Here is a 26,528-nt window from a genome sequence, read left to right as displayed (position 1 = left end):
CGTTTCGTAAGCCGCGGACCTCCTTTCCAGCTTAAGTGCCCGCGCTACAGGCAGAGGGGGAAGAGGTAAAAGAAGAAAGAGAGAGAGAGAGAGGATGGGATAAGTTGGTATATCAGGCGACGGGATACCGGCAAATGATATTTGCATAGGCTGTATGGGGACGGTCGAGCTGCGTGGAAATTGTTGCGTTGCGAAGGAATCGCAGAGCGGAGCGAGAAAAAGGGCGAGAATTGCCGGCTTTGCACTCACCACATCTCGGAAGGATGACAGTCCCGTCGTCCCAAAAATATCGCACATGCGTCTCTCCAGGCCAAGCAAAGCAAACCTGATTAAGCTGGTCGGTCCATACCGAGCGGGACGTGTTGTAGGGTTTACGGCCCTACGTCAAATACCTGCCTAAGCGCCTCTCAGGTAGCTGGTATGGATGTTCGATCCGGGTGGTTCCCGGGAGGTCTCGGTGTGGTCGATGCGCGACGCAGACTCCAGTCCCGCGAAGGGGTCCCTGGGGTCTACCGAATTGCGTGACAGATACCACATGTCTCTCTGTTCCTGTTGTATACACCGGGAGCCGCCACGAAGCAGCGGCCTAGGGAAGAGAGCCTGGCCATATCAGATCGCTTACCAGGAAGCGATGGAGGTCTGGGGAGGCAGCAGGGGCGGGCGGGTTTCGAACAGGCACATGTCTACAGGAAGAGCAAATTAGTAACTAGGAAGAAGGTGAAAGAGTGTCGGGTTGTCAGCGAAATGACAATACCGCCAGGCGACCTACCTGGCGAGATGGGTAGAGAGATGCGCAGCTCCCTCGGAGAGGGAAGAGGTACTCGGATAGGGAGAGAATGAAAACAAGCTAGGCAAAAGCAACAAGCGCGCGAGAGCCGATCCGGGCGAGAATTTGCAGGCTGGGCAGAAGAGGAGGCTCGCTCGAGAAGGTGAGAAGCTGAACCAGGCCTGTTATGTTTTTGAGAGGAGGGATGACAAGAGAGGTTGGAAGCGACCGGAGGATTTGGTAATATTCTCCTTTGGTGCTTGGAAGGACGCAAAATAGGCCTGGACTGAACGGAGAGCCGAATAATGAGGTGCGGGTCCCACTGCAGCGCAGAGCGCACCTGAGCCCACGAGTACAGATGGTACCTCAATCTAGTGCTGCTAGGTACATGGCGGTACGTAGGTACACGCCTATATACCCCACACCGAGGCATGCGAGCTTGGTCCGATTAGGCGCGGTAACCCCTGCCAGGACTATCGATAAGCCCATTCCAGCCAGCCTGCTAACGCCTTAGGTAGTTGTGCTAGGCCTTCGAGTCCGCCCATCTCGACGTCGTCATGGAGGGGCTTCTCTTGCAGTCATCATCTGCATTTTCTACGTCCCTGGACACATACTTGCCCAGGTACATACATCCCGGGTAAAGGTATACCACCTAGGGGCCACACGCAGGTCAGGTGCCGCGGGTACCTGTAGATGTTGGGTGTGTAGCTGCGCCCCGGCATTAGGTTAGGTACCTACATATATATACATACATATATACATACATGGCAGGCAGGTGACAACCCCACAGCACTCATATACTACGTACAGCCTTGCTCGGGCCCCATCCAGTAACAGGTATGCCTACCTCCTACCGCTCTACATCCTCTCTCTTTTCCCCCTCTTCCCTTTTCTCTGCCATTTATGTGCGTCTAAAATTCGACACTTGGACAAGTCAAACCCTCGTCAGATTACATATCCGCCTGTATATACACCTAGGCCGTGAGCATGACACATACTCAGCCTTCGAGGAAAGATTGACTGCTGGGGCCCTCCTGACTAAGCTCAGCTACCCGACGTAAGCCACTACGTAGCAGCGCCCCACTTCCGCCAGTCATCCGCGACAACATACCTCATCATACCTCCTCCTCCGCCGGCTGGCCGTACCCGAACCCCACCACCGTGTCCACGCCGAATAGGGACAGGTACGGACAGGAGCTCCCAACAGGCCGACGACAGAATTTAGACTTAGCCGAGCGAGAGCGAGAGAGAGAGAGAGAGAGAGAGGAAAGGGGGGTGGGTGTCCGTTAATAGGAAGAGAGTATAGTTCCGAAAGAGTGGGAAGGGTGGGGAAGTAAGAGACAAAAACCAGCAATGTCGCAGACGACGCCCGGCCGCCGCCCGGGGCCCCTGCTCGCCCTTGGCTGCGAGGGCAGCGCCAACAAGCTCGGCATCGGCGTGGTGTCGCACGACCCGGCGACGGGGCGCACCGAGGTGCTGTCGAACGTGCGGCACACGTTCGTGTCGCCGCCGGGGACCGGGTTCCTGCCGAAGGACACGGCGCGGCACCACCGGGCGCACTTCGCCGCGCTCGCGCGGCGCGCGCTCGCCGACGCCGGCGTCGACCGCCCCGCTGAGCAGCTCAGCTGCGTGTGCTACACGCGGGGGCCCGGGATGGGCGCGCCGCTGCAGGCCGTCGCCGTCGGCGCGCGCGCGCTCGCCCTGCTCTGGGGCCGCCTCCCCCTCGTCGCCGTCAACCACTGCGTCGGCCACATCGAGATGGGCCGCGCCGTCACCGGCGCCGCCGACCCCGTCGTCCTCTACGTCTCCGGCGGCAACACCCAGGTCATCGCCTACGCCGAGCGCCGCTACCGCATCTTCGGCGAGACCCTCGACATCGCCGTCGGCAACTGCCTCGACCGCTTCGCCCGCGCCCTCCGCCTCAGCAACGACCCCGCCCCCGGCTACAACATCGAGCTCCGCGCCCGCGCCGCCGCCGCCCGCCCCGGCCGCCCCCCGCTCCTCCTAGACCTCCCCTACGCCGTCAAGGGCATGGACTGCAGCTTCAGCGGCATCCTCAGCGCCGCCGAGCTCCTCGCCGCCCGCATGCGCGACCAGGACGCCCGCCTCGCCGCCGGCGAGACCCTCCCCGACGGCGAGGAGCGCCTCACCCCCGAGGACCTCTGCTTCAGCCTCCAGGAGACCGTCTTCGCCATGCTCGTCGAGATCACCGAGCGCGCCATGGCCCACGTCGGCAGCGGCCAGGTCCTCATCGTCGGCGGCGTCGGCTGCAACGAGCGCCTCCAGGAGATGATGGGCCAGATGGCCCGCGCTCGCGGCGGCAGCGTCTACGCCACCGACGAGCGCTTCTGCATCGATAACGGCATCATGATCGCCCACGCCGGCCTGCTCGCCTTCGAGACCGGCTTCCGCACCCCGCTGGAGGAGAGCACGTGCACGCAGAGGTTCAGGACAGATGAGGTTTACGTAAAATGGAGAGACTAATCCATCTCAGCCCTCGCCGATTTCGTCTTGTGTGCTTGCCTATCTGTGTTGTGATCCGACGAACTTTGTAGGCCCTTGTACTCTCTTGCCTTTTCTCGGCTGTAATTCTCTTGTGTCACGTATCTCCCTCTATACATCTGCGCTGTCATGTTACCCTCAACAGGGAACCTATTATCTGTGGTGCGTATAACACGGGCCGCATCGCGCGACACGCGAACGGAACATCACCCGAGTCGTTCTACCCCCCGTCCTTTGCGCGATACAAGCCGCATCGATCAGTACTACATTCCAAAAGATGTCCGCGCCTCTACTTGCAACGTGACAGGTGGAAGTTTCCATCCCTATATCCAGGTTATCTAAAACATACGGAAGGCATCCTGGCCGATTCGAGATTCGCAAACTATAGTCAAGTACAAAGTATAGCGGCAGTCTCCCGGATAGGTAGACTGTCGGCTAATACCTATGTTTTTTCAACCGGTGAAGAGATTGAAGAAAAAAGAAATACGGCTATTCGTTCCGAGTAGCCTTGTAGATGATCGTAGTCACGTACTTTTGCTGCCGTTAGTGAGAGTACCCCGTAAATGTGGCCCTGTGGTGACGACCTACCTTATTCTGGTATCGGGTGGTAGCCGATACGGCAAGAACATTGTTTTTAATACTACAGGTAGCCAGATGATTGAGGACCGTGTGGTTCGGCATATTAAGGACGCTGTTATCGTCCTTAATGAGCGTGTTGTTGTTCATGATCGGCTTACTCAAGAAACCGGGCAAGCTAGGGGGCGCCGGGAGTCTCTCCATGGCTAGAGAAGAGAGCTTATACGACGAGGTCTCTTCAGACTGGTCGAAGTCGTCTAGATATCGCGGAATCTTGTCCGAGAATTTCTCGACCGGATCTATGACCTTTTGCAGAGGAGCCTTGGTCGAGCCATCGTGCGAAGGCTGCCGAGATGGCAGGGAGATGGCGGCTTCGTTCGACTTGGGGACACCGACGTCTAGAGGGACGCTTCGGGAGGCAGCATCGTCGCCGCTCACCTCAATGTAATTTACCAGATTGTTTCCAAAGTCAACGGTGGTGGGCAGATCCTGAGACGTTTGCATATTGCCGTCTACCAGGAATTTTATGTGGTGAGTGCCCGGAAAGACGGATATCACCGTCTCCAACACGCCCTCCTTGTCCTTGCTGCACAGAGGGGGACACGTCAGTAGCGAGCAAAAAAATAAAACTTGGACCTACTTCCCAAGGCTTTTCGGCCAGATATAAAAAAGCAAGGCGCCATCAGGGCCCAGTCACCAAGACGAACGTTACGAGACCGGATCAACATCCACGAGGGGGTCTCAACTCACGAGGGAACTAATCGCTGCTTCTTACTCCATTGGAAGGGGGTTCCGGTCACGTAGACCTTCTGGCCACCCCGCGACCACTCGATACGGGTGGGGATGGTCGGCCTCGTCTTATCGACCCGGAGCTCTTCGGAGTCATCCTCGTCCGTCGCATTGCTGAGCCCGGATGCGCGGCGCGGCAGGCTGCCCGAGTCGTCGAGGGGCGCGATGTCGTCGTCGATGGCTCTACCGTCAGCATCGCTTGGTGCTACGATGGGCGAGCCGGGAGTGTGGATCTCTTCGTCGATGGGGAGCGGTAGACGCGGCGGACGCGCCAAATGATACGACATGTCCTGGATGCTGCTCGAGGCGGGGCCGGACGGAAGGCTCCCCTCTATGCGGTATTCGCGGGCGAAGGGCGGGTCGTGCTCCGAGTGGGAATAGGAGAAGGGGACGGCTACGGGCTTGGAGTGCTCATCCTTAAAGTCGGCCGGCCGCTGTCTCAGCTCCGAGACCTTGTGGGGAGCAGCAGCGGAGTGGTTGGAGCTGGTGGATGGAGAGGAGGAGTTGAGGGTGGAGAGCGGCCGCGACTGGGAGCTCCGGTTATAAATGGAAGTGCCTGTAGCCTCGACGACCGAAGCCTCGGGAGAAGCTGGGGACCTGATATGCTGGGTTTGTATCGATACCGGGTTCTTGGGCTCCTTCTTGGAAGCCCGTGGGGAGTCGTGCGACGAGGGAGTGGTGGGGGTGGGCGGTTTCGAGGTTGACGAAGGGTTGTTTCCCATGGTTTGGTGTGGGGGACGACCGGGAGGAAAGAAAGGATTCTCCCCCCCTTTTTTTTTTTTGGTGGTCGTGCGGGCTTGGACGGGTTTGGTAGGCTGGGTAGGCTGGTTCGGTATTCGATACGTCAACCTGGAAAGGGGGAAAACCGAAAATCGAGGGGGAGCCGGAAGCTGACGGGCGGGAATGCGTGTGTGTGGTGCGTCGTGCGTCGTGTCGCGCGGGTGCGGGTGCGCAAGCAGGCAGAGGCAAGCAAGAGACCAAGGCCAGGCGGTGTGACGGGGCCAGAGAGGGTCCAGTCTGTAGCAGAACGCACCAGACTCCAGACTCGACTGGAGCGGAGGGGATTCGATTGGGGTGGATTGGGCACGCGGTGAATCAAGCTGAGATGTTCTGGTGCTGGGTTGCTGGGAGTGGGATCATGGGCAAGCAGGAAAGTGGTCATGAGACCGATTTGGCGTTGGCGGGCGATGAGACAAGGAGATGGAGAGCCGGGACGACGGCGAGCGATTGGGCAGCTGGCAACAGCTAAACGAGGAGGCGACGGGGAAAAACAGCGAACGGGACAAGCCCTCCGGAGCCCGGGTCCCTGCCTGGGCACGATAACGAGACGCTCTTTAGGTACCTTAATCAGAGCGGGATCTACCTGGCATTGCCCCCCTCCTTATAGAGGTACCTGCTCAGGTACCTGCTTTAGGGGACCGAACCTCGTAGGACAAGAGGTACCTCCTACGGGTGCCTAACCCGGCCTAACCTAAGTACCCACATGCAGTTAACCCGACCCTCGTGCGCTTGCATCGTCCAAGCACAAGTACCTTAGGTACCTAGGTGCCCGGGTAAGAGGAGGTCGGTAGGTACCTAAGAATCCAGCACATGCGTACCGTATAATTCCACCGTTTGCACGAGCCGAATATCACGACAGGGGTCTGGGCGCCTCAGGTGGCATGGTAGCATTCTGGAACAGGTACCCACGCGGGAGGTAGGAGGTAGTTAGGTACCTATACATATATAGAGGTAGTATACGCACATCCAACTCGCCTCAGGTGGGTATTTGCATATTCATAGGTGATATGGTAGGTTAGAGGTACCTAAGGTAGGTATGTACCTAGGCAGGTAAAGGTGATAATAGCAGCGGGTCTGTCCTGGAACCTGGTATCTCTCTACCTTAAAGGCACGACCGATTCTTGTTACCGCATACCTCCTCTTGAGAAGTAGAGGGGTGTGCATGTGAGGCACCTAATAGAACTTGCGGGATTTCAGAAGACGTGTAGGTACCCAATACCATATACGTAAAAAGTGTTCATAATAAGAATCAACTACCGCTCTGCAGTGCGGCGACAAGCTCATAGGACGTAGAGCATTAACCTTGACACATTGAAACTGGCGTGGTTGGGTAGAGGTACCTACAGGTGCTCAAGGTAAGGGTCGGTACCTAGTACCCTTAGGAGGTTAGGGTCAAGGTACCTGGTAGGTAGGCAGGCACCCAAGGCGAGTGCCTAACGTAGGTACCTACCCCCTCCCAACCAACCCCACGATCAAATGTAGCAGACCTCCGGTAAGCAAGCTGGTCTAACCCGGATCTTGATACAAGTAGTGCCGTGTCCGGGTATCTGTCACGCCCGGCGTCTTTAACACGACCTAGATACCTACATATAACGAGGCAGCGCAGGTGCATGTCTAACCTCCTATTACACAGACCCGCCTCACGCCCTCCTGTCTGTATGTACAAAGTGGCTGTCGTCACCTGAAGCTGATGCCAAGATGCCACTGACACCTTCCCCTCCATGTCTGCTGCATGGGTAGGAATATTCTGCCCAGCCGACGAAGTTGTCGAGAACCCTCAAAGGATCATACTCGACAACGAGCACAACAAGTTGCCATCTACGCCGGATCGACCGCCGGCCGCGTCGACGCCGGATCGTAATCCACTCAGCGATAACCAGAGGGGCAGAGACAGGCAGCGACGGGCACGGAGACGGACGGCCAGATAGCGAGAGGAGGAGGAGGAGAAGAAAGACACACAGGGAGCGAGCTGCCCCCCGGGGCCCCCCACGCCATCCAACCCACCGCCGTCCGAGAGGCCACGAGGCCACGAGGCCATTTTAGTAACATGGATTGGTTGGGACGCTTGCAAGCCTTCGGCACGGCAATCCTGTATCCTGCGTTGAGGTTCACGTTCAACCTGTGCTACCTTGTGACGATACCTCTGCACTATCCCATCTACTATCTCCTGGCCCTGGTCACCTTCCTCCTATCGCCTATCTGGTATATGTTCCGCGTCGTCTTGAGTGTGGCCTCGACTGCTGTGGGCTTGGTGGTTAGACTGAAGGTATGTTCCTCTTCCTTCCCATGCTGGCCCCTGTAGGATTGCCCGAGTCTGGCCGGCCGCTGACCTGCAAGACAGTACCTCTACATCTACGTAAGACCGCCTAATCAAATAAATTGCGCACGGGAAACATCCGTCGTACCGGGACTGACACCCAATGCAGCTTGCCTGCGCAGCCATCATAGGAATCTGTGCTGGCTGTATGCTGCACGGGACCTCGAGTTTCATATTTGTCCTTCTAGGTATCGACGCCTCGCAGCAACATCGTTCCGGCCGACGGCGGGCCAGGTTGCCACCTGTAGCCGATGAAGATGAGGAACTTTACGGGCTAGAGAGCACCCCCAGCAAGTCCTCCGTAGGCGGAATGGCCCCGCGGCGCGGGAAGCCGAAACGAGAGGCAGACGATGATACGCGCGAGTCGTTGCGGCAGCAGTGGAAACTGCCCAGGCCCTCCAAGATACCAGGACAGCAACGTAGGGGATTGATTTCCCAGACAATCTACGAGGAGAGCAGCAGCGATTTCTCCTGACGATGCCACGTTGCGACCTCAAAGCTGGCACTCTGCGACGGTCTGCTGGTACTTGCGACAATAGAATACCAGCCAGATCGATTCTCCGCGCATGGCCCTCTCACCATGTGGCTACTAATTAGAAGCATGGTTAGCTAGGCAAGCGGTTGACTGATCATGTTGCAAATGTCAATATATATATATTCCAGGCCGATTCGAAGAGGTGCATTCACGATGAGTTTGCCAGACAATGATAGCCGTGGGTACGCGGGACGAGAACTGTTGTTCCTCGACTTCAGCCGTACAATTAGTTTCGGATACCTCTTTGCTATATCGGGGAGAATCAAGGGACGCCGTGTAAGTGCTATCTAGACCGCCAAGCAACCAGCTACTTGTAACTCACGACACTACGCAAGACCACGGCGGTTACAATCCCTCTCGGGTAGGAGAAGCGGGTGGGTACGCAAGTAAACTCCGCCGGCGCGCCGGCGGACCCACAACCCGACATTTCTCGGGGCTACCGGTCGACCCTCGGCACGGGACGCCGCAGTGCTGAGGTACTTAGCGGTCCGTCGACAATCCTGCCCCCCTCAGAATTGTGCAGCAGCAAGAACACGGCCCTGGTGAGCAGAAACTGTCCGTCCAAAAAATGGTAGGTATGTGTTTTCTTCGCCCACGTCCCGACGACGATCCCCGGCGTTCTGCTATGGGCTTGAGCCTATGGGTGCATACACATACTCGAGGGTTCGGCGTGAAACGTCGAGTCTGGACCTGGTCTTCTCTCTTCTTGGGCTGGACCAAGGTCAGTTCATCCCCCCCCCCATCTGAAAAGGTCGACTGTAGGTATACTCAACCCCCCCCCCCCCCCCCCTTCCTCCCAAGAGCGTTACATTGCGCCTGCTGATCGACGGCACAGCACGTCTACGCGACGTCGCCGCTCGAGAGCCTCAGGCACGCACGTTATTCCTCCTTCCCCGCGTCGCACTCGCCTAATTGCTCGATTCGCGCTCGGGAGGCGCGGAGACGCGTGGACGTGGCCGTGGCACGCCCTCCATACATATCCGATATATGCCCCAACCCCGTGACGGTAGCGTTTCCTCTTGCGGGCGATCTCGAAAGCGCTACCTACCTGCGCGTCGCCGTCGTATGGGCTAGCCTCGGTCCCGTCGAGCCGGGCCGGTCTCAGGCGGGGAGGCGCTTCCTCCTCGATCACGCATTTTACGTCGTGACACTTCGTTTTGCCGGTCCCTGTCGGGCATGCCTGTTAGAGGGCCACCGACTCCCGAGACGCTCGCTCGCCTAGACGCGGCAATAACGAAGCTGAGACCAAGGGGATAGGAAAGGAAGAGTCTCTCTTGAAACGGCCCTGCAACTCTATCCGCGTTTACGTGCCACAAGCCTGTGCCAGGCAAAAAAAAGATATCTTTATTGTAATAGGACAGCTATCAATCCGCTCGATCCGCTCAACCCACACGCCGACGGGGAATCTTACCTACCACAATCAATCGGGACCATCCATCTGCTCACCCGTCGCAAACTCCAGCCTCTCCCCGACACTACCAGGATCGAGAGTCCTAGAGCCCTAGGGAAGAGGAGAGAACCGGGGGGGGTGGGAAATGGCGAAATACACACATACACACACCCTCCTAAACACCTGGCCTCCCAACTCGTAACGCCGAGAGAGAAATGTGAGAGAAACGAGCTGTAGCCAGCTATCTAACTTGGCTACCTGGGCAGCCTCTTGCGCCGTGGGTCCCAGCCATCCCCGTCCGTGCCATTGTCCGTAAAGTAGCTCCCTTCCGTGCACAGAAATGCCTGCGAAATACTGCAGTTGAAAAGGGGGGGGGTTGAGGGTGTTCGTTAAATAACCTGGTGAGAAAAAGGGGGAAGAGGCTAACGAGAGAGGCTTGGCTCAAAGTGGCTGAGGCGTCGTTGGTCCCCCGAGCTATACTCTGTCGCGCCTATTGCCCCGTGTAGCCTTGTTTGCTCCAGTGTCCTCCGTGTTGATGTGGACTGCGATTCTATCGCCGATACACATCTCGGTCCCTGTCTCTAACGGGGGACCGGCTGCGGCTGCGCGTCTGGCTGGCCCGGCTACGATCGTCGCGGTCTCGTTCGCGGCGATCCCAATCGTGTCGTCGGTCATCTCTGTCCTCCCATCGCCGCCGATCCTCCCTCGGTGGCCGATCCTCCCTAGGTGGCCGGTCATCCCGCGCGTTGTTACGATAGTCGGGGATGTAGGTGTCGACGTCGGGCCGGTTACCCCCGCGGATCCTTGACGCTCGATCCCTAAAGGATTCGTGGTGCTCCGCCGGGTTGTCCCATCCGCTCCCGGGATATTCGGGGGGAGGCGGGCGTGGCGGTAGTCTGTGGTCGACGTGAGGCTGTTCGCGGGCCCAGGCCGGTCGACGACTATCCTCGCCAGGCCGATATCCCCCGCCATGATGTTTCGGGTATCTGCCGCTCATCCTATTGCCGTAGCCGTCGCCGCTACCAAAACTTGCATTGGGACCTTCGAAGGCGCCGACACCAACGGTGCCTCCCTTAGGTGCAGGTGGGAGGGCAGCCTTTCGATCGTGGAATTTCCTACGGTCCAGCTCGTGACTGTCTTCAAAAGTGGGAAGGTCCTCGGGCCTAGCAGGGAGAGGCGGAGTCTTGAAGTAGGGGTGTTGGAGAGCGTCGATCGCGTTGATTCGGGTTCGCCAGTTGAGGGTCAAGAGCTCCTTCAGTAGAGAGATGGCTACTTGGCCATGCTCACGGAATCGTTGCGATAGCGTTCCAGGCCTAGACCGAGGAGTGATGACTTCCGCGCCAGGCAACTGCTTCCATCCTGGCATGTTTTGGTCCGTTGGTGATCCGACCAGATCGAAGATAACATCAAGCTGGTGTCCGTCGCTCTCGCCAGCCAGGATTGGCTTGCCCACCAACATCTCGCCGAAGACGCAACTGGGGACGATGTTAGTCTAACGCTCTATATATTGCCGTTTGGTGCAATCCTACCCGACACCCCACATGTCAATAGCAGTGGTATACTTCTTCAGGTGTAGCAGAAGCTCGGGAGGCCGGTACCATCGGGTGACGACGAGGCTTGTATACTCCCGCCGCCCCTCGCCGCCCCCTTCTCCCGGCTTGGGGACGGGACCGTCGTAATGTCTCGCCAGTCCAAAGTCGGCAATCTGGAGTATTCCCTTATTGTTAATGAGGAGGTTGGCTGCTTTCATGTCTCGGTGGAGGATTCTGCTGTCGTGTAGATATCGTAGACCTTCGAGTAGTTGTAGGAGATAGCATTTGATCTGCGGCACCGTGAATTGGACGGAGGGATTGTCGAGTAGACCGGACAAGTCGTGATCCATGTAGGGTGTCACCATATACATGATCGGCCGCTTCCTCTTGTCGGCTAGGAAGAGTTAGTCTGGTGGAAATGCACGCGCAAGACTAGGAAGACTCACTCAATTTGCTATGATGCTCAACCGCCATATCCTCGAGCCGCAAAACATTCCTATGTGACAGCAACTTGAGAAGCTTGATCTCGCGAAGTGCTGTGATGGGGAACTAGGAGGCAAAATTAATGACCATAGCAGGAATAGCAAGGAAGGCTATAACGAACCCCGTCTTTCTCGTTGTGCATGATGATCTTCTTCAGCGCAACCCAGCTTCCGGTCTTCCGCGATTTTGCTTTGTGTACCTCGCTGATAGGGAAGAGGCATTAGCAGGAGTATCGAGGGAGGGAAATAGGCACAGGCGATTCTGAGAATAACTCACCCAAAGGTGCCCTCGCCAAGCTTGCCCAGCAGCTCGTAGTCGCTGATTCGGGAGCATCCTAAGAAGCTGTCCTTCGGTCGCTGGTGCTGGATGGCGAAAGATCGCGGCGAGGGCGCGCCGCTTCCGCTACTATACGCCATCTTGGACGTCGGATGCCTCGAGGTCGTTGTCGGATTCCCGAGGAAGAGACGGTGTGGCTGGTTCGGATAGAAATAATTGGTGGTGTAGGTTAGGACCGCATCGGCAGACGTGACATCGCAAGGCACGGGAGGCAGATCTGTCTTGCGAAGGGTCTCTCAGAGGGATAAGGCAATGGAAAGAATATTAGGGTAAGTTGAATAGCATTGTGGGGGGTGGTCGGAGGGGCTTTTTGTTGAGAGACAAAAACGAGAAAGTCAGGCTCTCTACCGTAGCCGAGAAAAGTAGCACACGAAGGATGGAGAAGGTGAGTAGAAGCAGGTGGATGTGGACGGGATGGGAGAACGACCACCTGAGGTTCACGGTCGATCGCGTACCTATAGAGAATCGGTCACTAATTGAACGGTGCCTGTAGGTACACATATGGGGTACGTACCTGTAAGCGGGTACGTACCTCTGGTTAGCAGGAGGTATCGAGAGGTAGATAGAATACTTAGATAAATAGGTATCGAGAGGTACCTACCTAGGTATGTATACAAGAAGGTTACGGGAGAGGTACATCGCTCAAATACTGATATGAGGTACCTACATACCCAATATACAAGTACCGAGATAGTGGGCCTCGCCCTGACCCAATCTGGGCGGGTTCCGCAGGTTGCGAAGTATATGAAAATGTACACTGACGGGCGCACAGACCGTAATGACATAAAGGCAAGGTACCTCCACAGCATCGCGGAGCATCCTCGGCTCTTGCGGCTCTATATTAGGTAAGCATTTCAACTGGCCCACCTCGGCTCCACCCGGCTAGGCTTGTCTTTACAACTCACCCAATCGACAATCGACGTACCTGCAGCTCCCAGGTGAGCATCACGACATCGATCCATCCCTCAGCACCTTCAGACTCGCCTACCAATCTTCCTTTCTTCGCCCGTTGGCCCTTCGAGCGCGTTATCAGTCGCCATCTACACGTCCAGCCCTGCAACCCCTACCACATCCGGGTGGCCGGACAGCTCTAGGCAGCGCAGCTCACTTTCACCAGATGGCATCAGACAAGCCGGATGTGGCCGAGCCCAAGATCAAGCGCCTGGCGCAAGCCGCCCACGCGCACAAGATCGTGCCCCACGTCCCTCGCATCTACAGATTCACGGCCACGGCTCTAGGCGCGTCCATGTGGTTCTTCGTAAGGACTTCTATATTCTACCCCTTCCCTACGCAGTGTGACAACCGTAATTCGCTGCTAACGTCTCCCTTGCACAGTTAATGTACCGTGCCAAGCAAGATGGTGATTAATCCCCAAATCGACCCGATATCTACCACGCTCACACAAAATACAGGCCCCGTTCTATTAGGCTGGAAGCACCCCTGGGAACACTAGATTGGGTAGGCGACAGATGGCGTCTAGGACAGGATGCGGCTCAAAAGACGCGATAGCCAGTCAGCGCATATTATTCTGGCCGAAAGCCTTTATAAATGTACGAACAAACGAACTCGACAACCAACCCCACTACTAGCGCCGACAAGTGAACATGGTCTACATCTCGCATACAACCTTGCTACTGCTTGACTGTTTCTGTCGACGACTTCGGCTTCTCAAATAGATAGTGGGCAACTCCCCAGGTGTCCCCACCCTCGTAGGCGAACAATTCCGAGCAAGCCATGTAGAAGACCTGCCATCGATTGTACCATACGCTCGCGTCCTGCTCGCCGTACGTCTCCACTAGATAAGGCCATATCTGCTTCTTGTTGGCTATCAAATTGGAAAGCCAATGCTACACGGGAGGCAAGCTCAGGTCAGCAAAGGTGAAGTGAGAGGGAGATGGGCTATCCGTGTCCCTGACGACCCTTTTCTGCTTAAATAGACAGTATACCGCAAGGAGGAACTATGCTCACCTCGCACGTCTTTGAGTAGTGGTTGCCGTTCACCCACCACTGCTGCTTTATGCGAAGGTCTCTCTGGAAGTATAACAGCAGATCTGCCGATGGCACTATTCATAGACAAAATCAGCAGATGATCTTCACCGGATGAATGACTGGCTAGCTGTGTATAAGACCAAAAAAAAACAGTGCCTTCCGATAGCTATACGTGGAATGAGTCCGGCAGGTTTGCCCAGCTAAAATAGAAAGACTCGTGGGGGACAAAGAAGATGGTGCTGGTCGCTAGGCCAATGGGTACGCATTAGATCCGAGGCCCATAAACACTTTCATGTTCCCTAGAGAAGCCTCATAAACCTAATCGGGCACACAAGCACAGTCTACAGTGGTCCACTGCAGCACGACGACGAACAGCGCAATACGCCCAGTCCCCGAACAGGCGGGGGACGAGGATAAGAGACGGGGTGTACTAACTAGTGCCACCGGTGAAGAAGTGCGTCGTCATCCATCCTTCTTCATAGTCATACGGGGTATCCTTGTGGGCGAAGATATGCACGAACAGCTCGCCGCCTGGCTTCAGGGCTCTCGCGATTTTCGCCATGAGCAGCTCGTAGTTTTTCATGTGCTCGAATAGCTAGGCGAAAGGGTCCCGGTTAGTAATGGGTACCTACAGCGCATTACGCGGTCGCAGGGAAAAAGGGGTGAAAGAGGAGAGCAAGAAGGGGGGGCGACGAGGTGGGGGGGGGGAGGGAGTGGGACACGGAAAAGAAGAAGAAAAACAGTCTGTTCCTCTAGCAGCTTCCTTACTTCGATAGAAACGACGCGGTCGAAGCTCTCGGGCTCGAACTCGTAGTCGACGACGTCGCCGGTGACGACGGTCACGTTCGCGAGGCCGGCGGCGGCGGCCTCGGCGTCGATGTGCGCCTTCTGGGAGCGCGAATTGGAGAAGGCCGTGATCTGGGAGCGGGGGAACGCGGCGGCGAGGTACAGGGCGGCGGAGCCCCAGCCGCAGCTGCGGTCGCGCGGTCAGCGGTCTTTCTTTCTTTCCTTCTTTCTTTCTTCCTGCGATGGCGGCCCCCCTTCCCCCCCCTTGGCGACTCACCCGAGATCCAGGATGCGCATGCCGTCGCGCAGGCCGGCGCGCTCGACGTACAGGCGCAGCATGGCGGCCTCGGCGCGCTCGAGGCTGTCCTCGCCCACGCCCGAGTACAGGCAGCACGAGTACTTCATGCGCGGCCCGAGCATGCCCCGCAGCGCGCCCGCCGCCACCTCGTAGTGCTGCGCGTTGGCGGCCGCGGTGTGCTCGGCGACGGGGCGCGCCCGCAGCCCCGCCACGAACGCCGCCTTGCGCTCGTACGCGGCCTCGCGCGGGCTCGCACCGGCCCTGGCCGAGGCCGCCGGCGCGATCTCCGCCAGCCGCTGCGCTAGCTGCCGCCGGATCCCTACCCGGATCACCGCGTGCGGCAGGTACCCCCCGTCCAGGAGCCAGTCTGCGGGTTCGGCGTTGCGGGGTGAGCGAAGAGAGCTGGAGCCGACGCTGGGGGGAGCGAGAAGGGTGGGAGGTGGTGTGGAGGAGGGGAGGCGGCGGGGAGGGGAGCGGGGAGACGATTGTGGGATAAGTCGTCGTGCTCTGGATCTACTTACCGATGTTCATGGCTACCGAAGTCTGCTTTTCGAACTACCTATCCGGAGTCGAAGGCAACAACGCGGATCTGTTCTACGGTATACTACACGTATTCCCCCTAGCAGCGGCAACACGAGAGGCTTCTCTGTCAGTTAACCTCGTCTCGTAATGGCGTAGCAAGCCTCTGATGTGCCGCAGCACATAGAGCATTTATTTCTCAGATTCGTGGAGTCGGAACTTGTGGAGGCGGCAGATCGGAGAGTGGGATGAATGGAAACTTGCAATAGGTACGTAGGAAATACAGAGGCTTCACCGCGTCTTGTTGGTATGCAAGATCAACATCCCGCTCCCTCCCTTCGGCATGTGAAACAAAGCCGGGATGTACCTACTCATACACATCGGATAAAAGCCGGTCCAACCTCAGGGCGTGCCGGTTCTCGATGCAGCCTCATCCACGGTTTATGGCTGTTCTCCGATAGGACATTAATTAATTGGCTTGGGTTGCGGCCGAGAGAGAAGACGTCTGCCTCTATGCACGTTTCACCCTGACATCGACCCGAAAAATATATCCACATTGACCTGATATACGTACGGATATGACATGTCCAAGTACAACAATGCTTGAAGATAGCGCGTCTCTATAGGCCCCGGTGCGAACGATGGTCTGCGATACTCCAATATCTCCGTATCCTCTGGTTATTAGCAGCTAACTGGCTACGTGGTTCGGGGGATATCGATCAGTGTATGCCCAAATACTACCAGTCCACAATGGCTCGCCCCTCCTAGCATCATATTTGACAAGGTACACCCGAAATAACGTAACATAATGTTAGATCCCCGATGGCCGTGAGACAAGTGGGATGTATATACAGTGCTAGGCGATAAAAACTGGACAGCTCTAAGATGCCGTTGTACTTGAAAAAGCTCTAAAAGCATGCGCGATAGCATGAATTTTGAAGCACCACTACCGAGCGCGCACTGCTCACTCTGTATCGTACAATGACGCCCCGGCGAAGGCGGTCGCGCGTGCGACCAAGTCTACGGTATGCGCATAAGCTCGAGTACCGTAAATAGGAGTAGGCAGATTCGCTACTTCAGAGAGACGTACCAGGTTGACTCAGAATCGTGTATATATGGCTTTCGCCGCAGCCTTCCACGAGGTATTATAGCCTAACGCGACGGTTACTCGTTCAAATTTGACTCGATCGCACCTCAAGTTTTCCGCTTGCCCTTGTGGTCTCGTCGCCGCTCCCAGATCTGCAGATACGACTCGCCGAGGTATAGCAGCTCCTTCTGGGTCCCCTCGACGAAAAGGTCCTGGCACACCACCCACTCGTCTCTCCCTTTATCCTTGAGCTGGACCTTCCACGTCTTCCGCTCCTCTCCCGAATCGGCTACGTCCTCCTTCGCCCTGACCGCCTCGTGGGTGACGTTCGCGACTAGGTCGTACCAGATCGGCTCCCCCGGGGGGTGGTCCGCCGGGCTCGGCTCTACGTAGGGCGATACGTCGAGTCCGACGCGCGCGTCGAAGGTGACGATTGTGGGATTGCGCTCTGACACGAACTTGTTTGTCGAGAAGCGCTTGATGTGGAACATGAGGTACGGCGGCAAGGGGTGCATCAGTCGATACCGTTTCCTCTGCGCGAGGTGCTCTTGCGCCTTGACGCCGTCGTACTTGGTTAAGATAGTGGTCAGGGGGACTTGGGGGATGATGTTGCGCTCTAGTTCGTCTTGGAATAGGGGCGCCGCCGGTAGATCGAGCGTCAAGAGCAGAAAGCGATTGATGTCTGTCTTCACCTCCGCCGCCTCTTCGAATCGCAGGCGGTCGCCGGCATCTGCCTTGGCGGTGATTGCCTGCGACTCGACCTTCAGCTTCCCCTGGAATATCAGTTGTATTATGCTACTCCCCGGCTTGGTTTTGCTTCCACCCAGTCCGAGATGGAGGTTGTTGAGAAACCACGACAAGAATTCGACGGGGTCGGACTGCGTCGTCAAGGTGAATCTCTTGTTGGACTTCAACGAGATTTCCTGTAGCAGCTCGTGGGGTGACACGTGGCTCTTGAAAGCGCGAGGGTTCCAGATCTTGCGGAACAGGATGCCGCATCGCTTTACGAGCTCGGGACGCGACGAGAGGTCTTCCAGCAAAAAGTAGTTTCGCAGCGGCGTAACGTGGGATAAGGCTTGGACCACAACGTTTAGGTAGTCGTTCTCCTTGATGTTATTCATCCCAACGAAACCAGGGGTGTACTCTTTGCCGTCGAGTGTCCAGGCGGTGCGAGCTTTGCGGTCCAGGTCCATCACCTCCTGCCTCGTGTATGTCGGGTCGGAAACGTATTTTATATCGTCCAATGACTTGCTCTTCACCTCATAGCCTTCCGGCAACACGTAAACCTCTTGCTTCTCCATATTGATGAATACGTGATGCCCGACATCGAGCGAGTGGAAATAGGCGTGCGACTTGGGTCCGCGGCCTTGGAAATATTTGCCGCATACCAGACAGGCGTAGACGTTGATGTTGGACAGACTGATGGAGCATAGCTTCTCGAAGTCGAAGTCGAGTACGCTGCGATGGATGGTGTCGAGATAGAGGTCGTCGTATCCTTGCGTGGGAGCGGCTTGCCGTATCGGCGCCCTTAGGGGCTCATCGTCGAACTCGTCTTCTTCGCGCTCGACGGGAGTAGCGTCGTCGATCCTCTCGTCCGTCGCGGAGGCGCCGCTGCCGCTCAGGTCGGGTCCGTCATCGAGCCGCGATCGTTTTGACGCGGGCGAATCAACGTTATAGAGCTCTTCTAGAGCTTCGGAAGCCTGTCTTTTCGACATATCGGTACGGAGAGAGTGCCCGGTGCATAAAGCATCGGCTAGGCTTTGTCGGAGGGTACCTGCTATAGAATTTGGAGGAGGGGGGGAGGCAAATGTCAAACTAGGCCGCGCAAAGCACGAGGCTGACAATGTGCGAGGTTGAAGCTATCAAATTAAGTCGAATAGAAAGCTCCCTCCAAAAATGGAATTTCTACTGTCGCCTGGCTGGGCAACCTGAGGTCCCGCTTAGGGTGCCTTGTACAGTCATACTACGAGCATGTACCTGCTAACTCCACGTAATACACCTACTCTATATAAGTACCTACAGTATTGAGTGTACTTGAAGGTGGAGACATTAGTACATCCATAGTTATGCACCCCACCACATAAGATCATAACAGTTATGCATCCAGAAATATCAACGGATAAAAGGAGGTACCTAACCTATCCATTTACTACTACTAATATATGAGTTTGACTCGTGAGATGAGGCTCTTTCACACAACAAGGTGTAGGTACCTACCTACGTACCCCCTACATGGATTTACGGGCATTTATCTCGGCCTTTTGAAAAATACTTACGTAGCGTACACTCCTATACAAGTTGGGATGGAGAGGGGAGTGAGCGGTGTCCATAGTGCGCTAGGTAAGAGGCAGCACAAGCAAGTCCATGGGGGGGAACAACTCTTCACATTGTATGTCTAGAGATCGCCTTGCTCTTCTCTATCCGGGGTATCAAAATTTCTCTAATCGTTTCTTCGTATCCATTTACGCCCGTGAACTATTTCAAAGTGGGCCTTAACTTGGAGCTCCTCCCACCAATCGACGACGTGTTCTGCCCGAACGGTGTACGGGGCGTGCTGTTCCCGTTTACCCCGATCTGGCTCCAGAGACGCTGAGCTGCCGGTGTAAGGCCACCCCTCACGCGGTGGCTGCTTGGAAACTTGGGCACGGGAGTTTTGTCGACTTTCCCCGTCATGCCGATCTGGGAAGACGTCCTCCTGGATTGCGAGATTCGGTCGACCATGCGATGGTGCAGGGCTTCTCTCTTGCTTTGCTCCTTGATGGTGAAGGGGTTAGGGGTGGCTTCGCCAGGGCCGAGGTCAATTTTGGGTGCCGGTGGTTGCGTATCCTCTGGTTCCTCGTCGTCCACAAATGCGTACCCGTTCACCCTCGGTGTTTCGCTGCCGGCTGTGGTCGAGTCCAAGTCGCCTCCGCCCCGCTTTCCCGCGATAGCGTCTCGGACGGCAGACAGCGATGGCGATGGCGCTACGGCTGCGTCGTGGTCTAACTGCGGTCCTGGTAGCCTTGTATTCTCGTAGCTGACGGCCTTGGGGCCAGCTCGAGACTCGGCTTCCGCCTGTTGTATCACCGTCTCCATCGCATCTTCGATGCCCTCGGGAACGTACATGAGCGAATTTTTCGGCATCGACTTCCACGTCTCCGCCTGGGCAGGTTTCTCCTCGCGATCCCTAATGGCTAGCCGGTCTCTCTCGAATCCATCATCCGTTAAACTTCGCGTCTCCATCAACTTGGCCTCGATCTGCTTCTGTTTCAGCTGCATCTTTGACGGCAGCTTGTTCCCTGCCCATAACCATGCGTACTTTCGGGCCCTCTTCGAATTTTGTTTGTCCAGAAGTTTGTAGAAGCTCTCGTTATCCTCGCTCGTATATCTGGATTGGAATGCGCCCAGGCTCATATTCGTATCGACCTCTTCTCTCTCCTCTGGGGATGGCGCGGGGGCCTCTGTCGACACCGAGATCGGCGTATCGCCGGTGAAGCCTCTGGGCGTTTGTGCGCTTGGGGTCAGTGATGTTCCCCGCCCGGTTTTCCGGCGCGCTGGAGTCATGACCTGTCGAAGGCGCCGGCTCGCACTCGAAATCCACGCAGCATCCTTGGACTCTATGGCGTCGAGGTATTCTTGCTGTGTCTCGCTCTCCAAGAGCCCCGGGAAGAAGTCGCGGGCGATAATGCGAGATAGGGCGTCGGTGTAGCTGTCTTCGTCCAGGATTTTCTTCGGCCGCTTAATCCGTTTCGGGGGTGGTGGCGGCGGCGGCATCAATTCCACGTCATCTCGCTTGCGAACAAGTGCCTTTGAGGCGCTCGCATTGTTATCCATGGTCGTATAGTATCTCTGAGCGTATCGTAGAAGGGAAATTGCTGGTTGTGAAAATGGCTCGGACGGAGGACGGTGGAGGATGGTGATGATGACGCGCTCGTGTGGCAGACGACAGATGATGTTCTGATTAGGTCCAGCCTGCCGGGTAGGTCATAGCGCTAGTCCTATTATAGGCTCAGCACCCATTATCGCTGAGGTACGTACCTCTTCGTAGACACCCCAGACTCAAGGCATCCACCCAGCCAGCCCTACACGCGCCTAGGAGGTACGTAGCTACGTAACCAAAAACCTCCTCTCCTCTCATCACACTAGACTCCGTATTGTCCACCACCACATCAATATTCCTCTTGTACGGCAGTGCTACATCCCGTGAATTGCCGCTAACGGATGCTCTCAACCGACGGCTAGGTCCGCTATCCGGAACCATATCTGGGTATACGGTGCGCGCTCACGCCTGGATACAATAGCTTCACCTCGACTAAGCCTAGCATTGGCTTTAGTACCGGCGTGCCAACCAGCATAGTGCCGTGCGGCCCCTTCACGCGGCCCCCAACGGATAGCTGAGCCAGATACTAGATTGTCCTGTTAGTCCTGTATCCACAACCAGGACGGCGAATAGATACGTATGGCCATGTCTGCTCGGCCGACGCCACGTATATATGTGATGCTTTCTGTCTTGATTCACTTCATTCTTCAGTACGACATGGATGTTATTGATATTGGGCCGACAATAAGAGGTCCCGGTGGCACGACACCTCTCAGGTCTCGAGGCAACGCATTACGATCTGCTCTCTTAGTTCCTTACAAGCAGTTGGTAGGCGCGAGTATACAACGCCGTCCCAAGGCGGCGAGCCGGCAACCACAAGGTATCATCGTAGCAGACATCTAACCTCGAGGATGAAGGTGTGGCTTGGGCCTTATCGTTACGTAGGTATAGTTACGCGGCTTCGCGCTACCAATACTTGTACCCGGGCAGAACGCCACGGCCGGATTCCCTTCACGATGAGCGCGCCGCCCCTCGTGATTTCCACTATGCCGCTTGGTTTGGCTGTTACAACCGGGACTCTCCGCCTTGGGTTATGAAGAGAGGAGGGTTCTATCTAACTCTCTCTAAAGCTACATATTCGGCACCAGCCTGATCCCATTAACCATGTCCATCCTCCATACTCCAACATACTAAGTTGCCGTTTTCAAAGGTCTTGTACAACCATTCGACAGTTTTGAGGCGATATAGTTGCGGGAGGTCGACGAGACCGCCTAGATGAGCGACATTAGTTGTCAGCGAAACGCGTTTATTCTTATCCGATGCCTCTCTTAGCGTTGGCGTTGGCATTATCGCTTGTTATGCCTTTATTGCACTCGGGGTTTACCTTCGGGTTGTTACTCGCGTTTACAACAGGGAGTTAGGTTCTTGGTGGTTTTTTCGGTCTAGGTAAGGGCTGGACGACTTTGAGGCGGAACGATACCTGCACGCTCGGGAGATATATTAGGAGTGATGGTAAGCCGCACATCTGCATCGAGAGTGACCCCTTCATAGCTCCTCTAGGCGAGGATCGGATTTTTTAAGTTGAATCACAGATGGGACACCAGAGGGTTTACGAATGTCACGTTAATTATTTCTGTCTTTCTTTAATCTCCCCGTTCATCTTGTATTTGGCACACAGCCCATATTAGGACACTCAGAACTCAGTCTCATCTTTCGAAGCGCCATTGTTCATAGAGTCATCGGTGATGCTACCTGGCGACCTTGATCAACAACGACCCGACCCCCTCTACACGGCCCCAACCCCGATGGGCCGAGCGTATATCCTCCAAGTCCCACACGCTCTTAATCGGGACAGCGATCTTCCCCGTCTTCAGCATATCGAGGAGCGTCTTAATGTTGCTCACATATGTCGTCGCGTCGCGCGAGAGAGCGAAGAACGCACTCCTCTCGCCGCGGGAGAATACGGGGCTCGAGCCGCGCACAAGCAGTTTCGCGATCGTGGCCGTCGGGTTCCTGAACTTGCTGCCACCGAGGGAGTTCATGTTGGTGCCGAACCCGACGAGGATGCCGTCGGGCGCGAGGATCGACCAGCTCTCGTCGAAGCTCTCGAAGCCTAGCGCGTCGAAGACGGCGTGAGCGCCGCCGGCGACGTCGCGCATGTGCGCGATCCAGGCCTTGTTGGTGTAGACGAAAGGGGAAGCGCCCTGGCGGCGGATCTCGGGGTGGTTACGCTCGCTCGCTGTGCCGTAGACCTCGGCGCCGCGCAGCTGGCACAGCTTCATGAGGGCGTAGCCGACCGCGCCGCTGAGACCGTGCACGAAGACGCGCTGGCCGCGCGACACCTGCCCCGTCTGCACTACCATGCTGTACGCCGAGTTCCAGTCGCAGACGAGCGCCGCCGCCTTCCGCCGGTCGACGCCGGCCGGCACCGGCACGCAGTAGCGCTCCGGCTGGTTGACGAGCGAGGCGTCGGCGTCGTACTTGGTCAGGACCACAACGACGCTACCCGGAGCGAGGGCGCCGCTGCAGCCAGGACCGACTGCCGTGATCGTGCCGACGAGGCAGCATCCCGGAGTGAGCGGCGGCCGCTTCACGAAGGGATAGATGCCCATCCGCATGTTCACATCGGTGCCGGAGAAGCCGGCGTACTCGGTGGCGATCTGGACGTGGCCCGGCGGCGGCGGCGGGCACACGTCGTCGATGACCTTAAGAACGTCGGGGCCGCCGAAGTCGGTGATGACGACTTTGCGGATGGCGGACATCTGTCTCGCTCGAGGGTTATGTGGTGTCGCTATGCATTCGTCGGGGGTGGTCCGTGACATTCTCTCTTAGGAGAGAAGGAACAAGAATAAGGAGGGGCGAGGATTTTGGGGCGAGATAGGCTTTTATTACAGTGACACCATCCAGTCGACCTGGTATGGGGTAACGGGAAAACGCTCATCTCGTCATGATAGTTGGGGGGACTCTCGAGACTTCCATCCGACTATGGTTCTGTGTGCGACGGGACGTGGTAGATACGGGCGACCGGGTCACCCGGAGGGTTGCAGAAAACTTCGATAATTACCGCGATGCTGTTACTACCCTATAGTTATCAGACATGTGTTAATTGTGGTTTGTTAGATGGTATACAATCTCTGCTTAAGCCACCCAGCTCGATCACCTACAGACATTGACGTAGGTATATAACATTAGAGTCGGCTAGACCACGACGCGGTACCGACTGTGATCCGTCGCACGTGGTTACGTGGGAGAGGCCAACCCAGCATCCCCATTGGAAGCTCGAATACGCCGTATGGAAGGGAGGGTCGGGGCCCGTACGTCGTAAGCAGGGCATGGTTCTCCCGCCGCCCAAACCGGAAACTGACCCGATCTCGCCCTCTGCCAGCTATACATGGGCGATGTGTAGGTTCTAGGTAAGACTACGCCCCCCGCTCGAGTTCCAGGAACGAGGCCCCGGATCTAGTCGACAACTCCCAAATCATGAATGTCAACCGCGGCTACGATCGCCTTAGATGCCCTTAGGCGAGACTACGACTACGAAATAGAGTGCCCCTGTAGCGGGGGTCCGCCCGGGACCGGGAGAAGGGGATAATAGGCCGTACCCTAAACAAACCTTGCTTACAAACACCGAGCTTACCTACCTTCACCAACAACCACACTACTCAAGGGAGGCGAAAAGCCAACCCTACAAATTACTTAGAGGCTTTGGCGTAACTCCGAGGCCACTGTCAGCTTCGAGGAAGCTGGTCGCAGTTCAGCCAGTGTTGTATCGACGCTTTCGTGAGTGCCCAGGCTTCCGGGAATGTTTTACGCTGGAAAGTTAAGCAAGCAGTCACACAAGTCACTGGAGAGAGAGCCGCTGGTTTTTTGTGGGCGTAAGTATGTGTATGTGCTGTGGGAAGAAGGTATGTACAACAGAAGTGGCTAATGTTACAAGTCTATCAGAGATTTTTGTGCCGGAACGAAGAGAAAAAAGGGTAGAGAAAAGCCCGTGGAAAAATATGTTGACCCCAAGTATATGCATCCATCCTGTCCATCCATCCCATCCGTCTCATCATCATCCCGTGTCCCCCCGTCGTTTCCAGAACTAAAGGAAAAATATGCGTCGTCATCCCCGTCCCAATGCTTCTCCCGTCGTCGTGGCCACATTTAGTATACAGCTACTCTCTGCGCCTCTCTCTCCCGAAGAGGAGGAGGGGCGAGCATGCGAAGAGCGAGAGAGCGAGGCGCTTAGGCGCGGAAAGAGCGGCCGGAGCGCTTGCGGAGAGCAGAGATGGTGAGATCGCCCTGGCCGGGAGCGCAGCGGGTGCCAGCAGCGAGGGGCATGTTGACGGACCACTGGCCGGCGGCGCACTGCTGGTAGCTGGAGCCGAGGCAGTTGAAGGTACCCTCGGGGCTGCAGGCGCCAGAGAGAGCAGAGCCAGAGCCACCGGTGACGGGAGCCGGGGCGGGAGCCGGAGCCGGAGCCGGAGCCGGGGCAGGGGCGGGAGCGGGGGTGTTCTCGGGGGTGGCGGGCTGGGTGATGAAGACACCACCGGCGGGGTCAGCGGGGGTAGCCGGGGTAGCCGGGGTAGCCGGGGCGGCCGGGGGCGCGGGGAGCGAGTCGGCGGAGCCGTCAGTGCAGCCGTTGCTGCCGCAGATCTGGATCGAACCGCTGAGGTTGTTCTCGATGGAGCTGCCGGGGTTCTCGAAGGCGTAGTCGACGCCCTCCCTGGTCCTGGGGGCGCTGCCGATGTTGAGGACGACCATGTCGGGGAGCTTATCGAAGTTGGCCTTGTCGCCGCCGGAGCCGGTGAGCTCGAGGGCGCCGCAGTTCATGTACATCTCGCGGTTGCCGATCTTGTTGAACCAGGTCCAGGCGATGGTGGCCTTGCCAGCGGGGATGTCGCTGGGGATGGTGAAGGGGTAGGTGAACGGGTCGTCAGCTTCGGCGCTGTCGCCCATGTTGCCGGGGACGCCCTTGGCGGGGCAGCCTCCCTGGATGGAGTGGATGACCTTCCAGACGCTGTCCTTGGTCGGGTTCTCGTCGTAAGTGATAGAAACTTGGCAAGAGCCACCTCCGTGCACAGCCTGGCCGATGAAGGCGAGGGTCTGCTGGGAGCCGAGCGGGTACGAGTTGACCTGGCCGCCGGAGGCGGTGTAGGTGCCGTCGAACTTGCAAGGGAAGTTGGAGCCGTTCTCCTCGAGCGGGCCGTTGGCGAAGCCAGCAGGGTTGAAGGGGACCGGGCTCTTCATCTTCATGTGGGCGTTGACCGAGGCGATGAGCCCAGCGGCGACGACAGTCTTTGCAGAGAACATGTTGATTGTTGTTGGTGTTGGTGATGGCGGTGGTGGTAAAAGTGAGATGTGTAAGTTCCAACCGGTGGATAATCTCGTGGGGATATCAGTATCTAACTGATATGAAATGATCGATGCGACTGTGAGACTGCTAGAGTCGTGAAGGCTACGCGGACCCCAAAGTCAGCGCCGAGTCCAGTGAATTATACCACGCACGAGTTGTCTCGCCGCATTGTTCCCGGAGGACAAGGCGCGAACCCGGCGAACCAAGCCGGTGTTTCTCGAACAAGCCCGTCCATTGTCCCCCGCGGACCCCTGAAGCCAGGAGATCCAAGCACGAGGCCAGACAAGCTCATTGTGAAACGCCGGGGAGGAGAACAATGGAGGACTAACCTGTTGTATGCTTTGTTCTGACTGGGGCGAACAGAGCAAGTGTTGGGATGCAGTGGGTTGAGTGAGCGAGATCGATCGAAATCTTTCTTCGGTTTCTGGAGAGCTGAGCTGGAAAGGAAGGTAATAACTCTAGGTTATTGAAAAAAATCGAAGAAAGTGGAAAAAAAAATCAAGGCGTTGCCTGAAGGAATGTGGTAATTGCAAAGATGTCGTCGAGACTGTTGCCGCTGGCTTGTTGGTGGTGAGGAAAGAAGAAGTGATCGATTCGAGGGACCGGAGAGACAGTCTTATAGTCACGAAGGATGGATGGGTGGAAGACGGGCGAGCGACTAGCCATGCACGATGATGGCGCGAAAGAATGAGGGCGTAGTCTA

The 26,528-nt window shown here is 56.8% G+C and overlaps 11 protein-coding genes across 11 annotated transcripts; 4 read left to right on the top strand and 7 right to left on the bottom strand.

Moving 5' to 3' along the window:
• Nucleotides 1-1,547: 1,547 nt before the first annotated feature.
• GGS23DRAFT_72528 (O-sialoglycoprotein endopeptidase) lies at nt 1,548-3,480 on the top strand. Its single transcript, XM_051521222.1, has 2 exons — nt 1,548-1,603; nt 1,829-3,480. Exon 2 carries the CDS (start codon nt 2,120-2,122, stop codon nt 3,248-3,250), a length of 1,131 nt encoding a protein of 376 aa, XP_051371576.1. The 5' UTR covers nt 1,548-1,603; nt 1,829-2,119; the 3' UTR covers nt 3,251-3,480.
• A 193-nt stretch (nt 3,481-3,673) lies between these two features.
• Nucleotides 3,674-5,562, bottom strand: GGS23DRAFT_72425 (carbohydrate-binding module family 48 protein). The gene is made up of 3 exons (XM_051521221.1): nt 4,595-5,562; nt 3,857-4,430; nt 3,674-3,799 (listed from the first exon to the last, which is right to left on the bottom strand). Exons 1-3 carry the CDS (start codon nt 5,353-5,355, stop codon nt 3,758-3,760), a joined length of 1,377 nt encoding a protein of 458 aa, XP_051371575.1. The 5' UTR covers nt 5,356-5,562; the 3' UTR covers nt 3,674-3,757.
• Nucleotides 5,563-7,298: 1,736 nt separating this feature from the next.
• GGS23DRAFT_72237 (uncharacterized protein) lies at nt 7,299-8,519 on the top strand. The gene is made up of 3 exons (XM_051521218.1): nt 7,299-7,679; nt 7,755-7,769; nt 7,840-8,519. Exons 1-3 carry the CDS (start codon nt 7,461-7,463, stop codon nt 8,203-8,205), a joined length of 600 nt encoding a protein of 199 aa, XP_051371574.1. The 5' UTR covers nt 7,299-7,460; the 3' UTR covers nt 8,206-8,519.
• Nucleotides 8,520-9,737: 1,218 nt separating this feature from the next.
• Nucleotides 9,738-12,234, bottom strand: GGS23DRAFT_72293 (Pkinase-domain-containing protein). Its single transcript, XM_051521219.1, has 5 exons — nt 11,947-12,234; nt 11,792-11,873; nt 11,634-11,736; nt 11,185-11,581; nt 9,738-11,130 (listed from the first exon to the last, which is right to left on the bottom strand). Exons 1-5 carry the CDS (start codon nt 12,084-12,086, stop codon nt 10,206-10,208), a joined length of 1,647 nt encoding a protein of 548 aa, XP_051371573.1. The 5' UTR covers nt 12,087-12,234; the 3' UTR covers nt 9,738-10,205.
• Nucleotides 12,235-13,123: 889 nt separating this feature from the next.
• Nucleotides 13,124-13,374, top strand: GGS23DRAFT_597175 (uncharacterized protein; the record flags this gene model as incomplete). The annotated part of the gene is made up of 2 exons (XM_051518583.1): nt 13,124-13,264; nt 13,342-13,374. 2 exons carry the CDS (start codon nt 13,124-13,126, stop codon nt 13,372-13,374), a joined length of 174 nt encoding a protein of 57 aa, XP_051371572.1.
• A 263-nt stretch (nt 13,375-13,637) lies between these two features.
• GGS23DRAFT_597174 (methyltransferase) lies at nt 13,638-15,610 on the bottom strand (the record flags this gene model as incomplete). Its single annotated transcript, XM_051518582.1, has 6 exons — nt 13,638-13,853; nt 13,975-14,069; nt 14,431-14,590; nt 14,764-14,968; nt 15,059-15,446; nt 15,601-15,610. The coding sequence occupies 6 exons, from the start codon at nt 15,608-15,610 to the stop codon at nt 13,638-13,640; spliced, it is 1,074 nt and encodes a 357-aa protein (XP_051371571.1).
• A 1,050-nt stretch (nt 15,611-16,660) lies between these two features.
• Nucleotides 16,661-18,574, bottom strand: GGS23DRAFT_72150 (cysteine proteinase). Its single transcript, XM_051521217.1, has one exon. It carries the CDS (start codon nt 18,398-18,400, stop codon nt 16,793-16,795), a length of 1,608 nt encoding a protein of 535 aa, XP_051371570.1. The 5' UTR covers nt 18,401-18,574; the 3' UTR covers nt 16,661-16,792.
• A 277-nt stretch (nt 18,575-18,851) lies between these two features.
• GGS23DRAFT_569800 (nuclear protein DGCR14) lies at nt 18,852-20,649 on the bottom strand. The gene has a single exon (XM_051516474.1). It carries the CDS (start codon nt 20,496-20,498, stop codon nt 19,161-19,163), a length of 1,338 nt encoding a protein of 445 aa, XP_051371569.1. The 5' UTR covers nt 20,499-20,649; the 3' UTR covers nt 18,852-19,160.
• Nucleotides 20,650-20,801: 152 nt separating this feature from the next.
• On the top strand, nt 20,802-21,570 carry GGS23DRAFT_569799 (uncharacterized protein). Its single transcript, XM_051516473.1, has one exon. The coding sequence runs from the start codon at nt 21,124-21,126 to the stop codon at nt 21,385-21,387; it is 264 nt and encodes an 87-aa protein (XP_051371568.1). The 5' UTR covers nt 20,802-21,123; the 3' UTR covers nt 21,388-21,570.
• A 662-nt stretch (nt 21,571-22,232) lies between these two features.
• Nucleotides 22,233-23,246, bottom strand: GGS23DRAFT_605380 (protein indc11; the record flags this gene model as incomplete). The annotated part of the gene is made up of 1 exon (XM_051519750.1): nt 22,233-23,246. One exon carries the CDS (start codon nt 23,244-23,246, stop codon nt 22,233-22,235), a length of 1,014 nt encoding a protein of 337 aa, XP_051371567.1.
• A 1,468-nt stretch (nt 23,247-24,714) lies between these two features.
• Nucleotides 24,715-25,782, bottom strand: GGS23DRAFT_597170 (uncharacterized protein; the record flags this gene model as incomplete). The annotated part of the gene is made up of 1 exon (XM_051518581.1): nt 24,715-25,782. One exon carries the CDS (start codon nt 25,780-25,782, stop codon nt 24,715-24,717), a length of 1,068 nt encoding a protein of 355 aa, XP_051371566.1.
• Nucleotides 25,783-26,528: the final 746 nt, after the last annotated feature.

This window comes from Durotheca rogersii (genome assembly GCF_024521655.1).
Source record: "Durotheca rogersii strain YMJ 92031201 chromosome Unknown GGS23scaffold_11, whole genome shotgun sequence".
NCBI lineage: Eukaryota > Fungi > Ascomycota > Sordariomycetes > Xylariales > Xylariaceae > Durotheca > Durotheca rogersii.
Note: the sequence above shows the minus strand (reverse complement) of the source record. Positions and strands in the feature narration are given on the sequence as shown.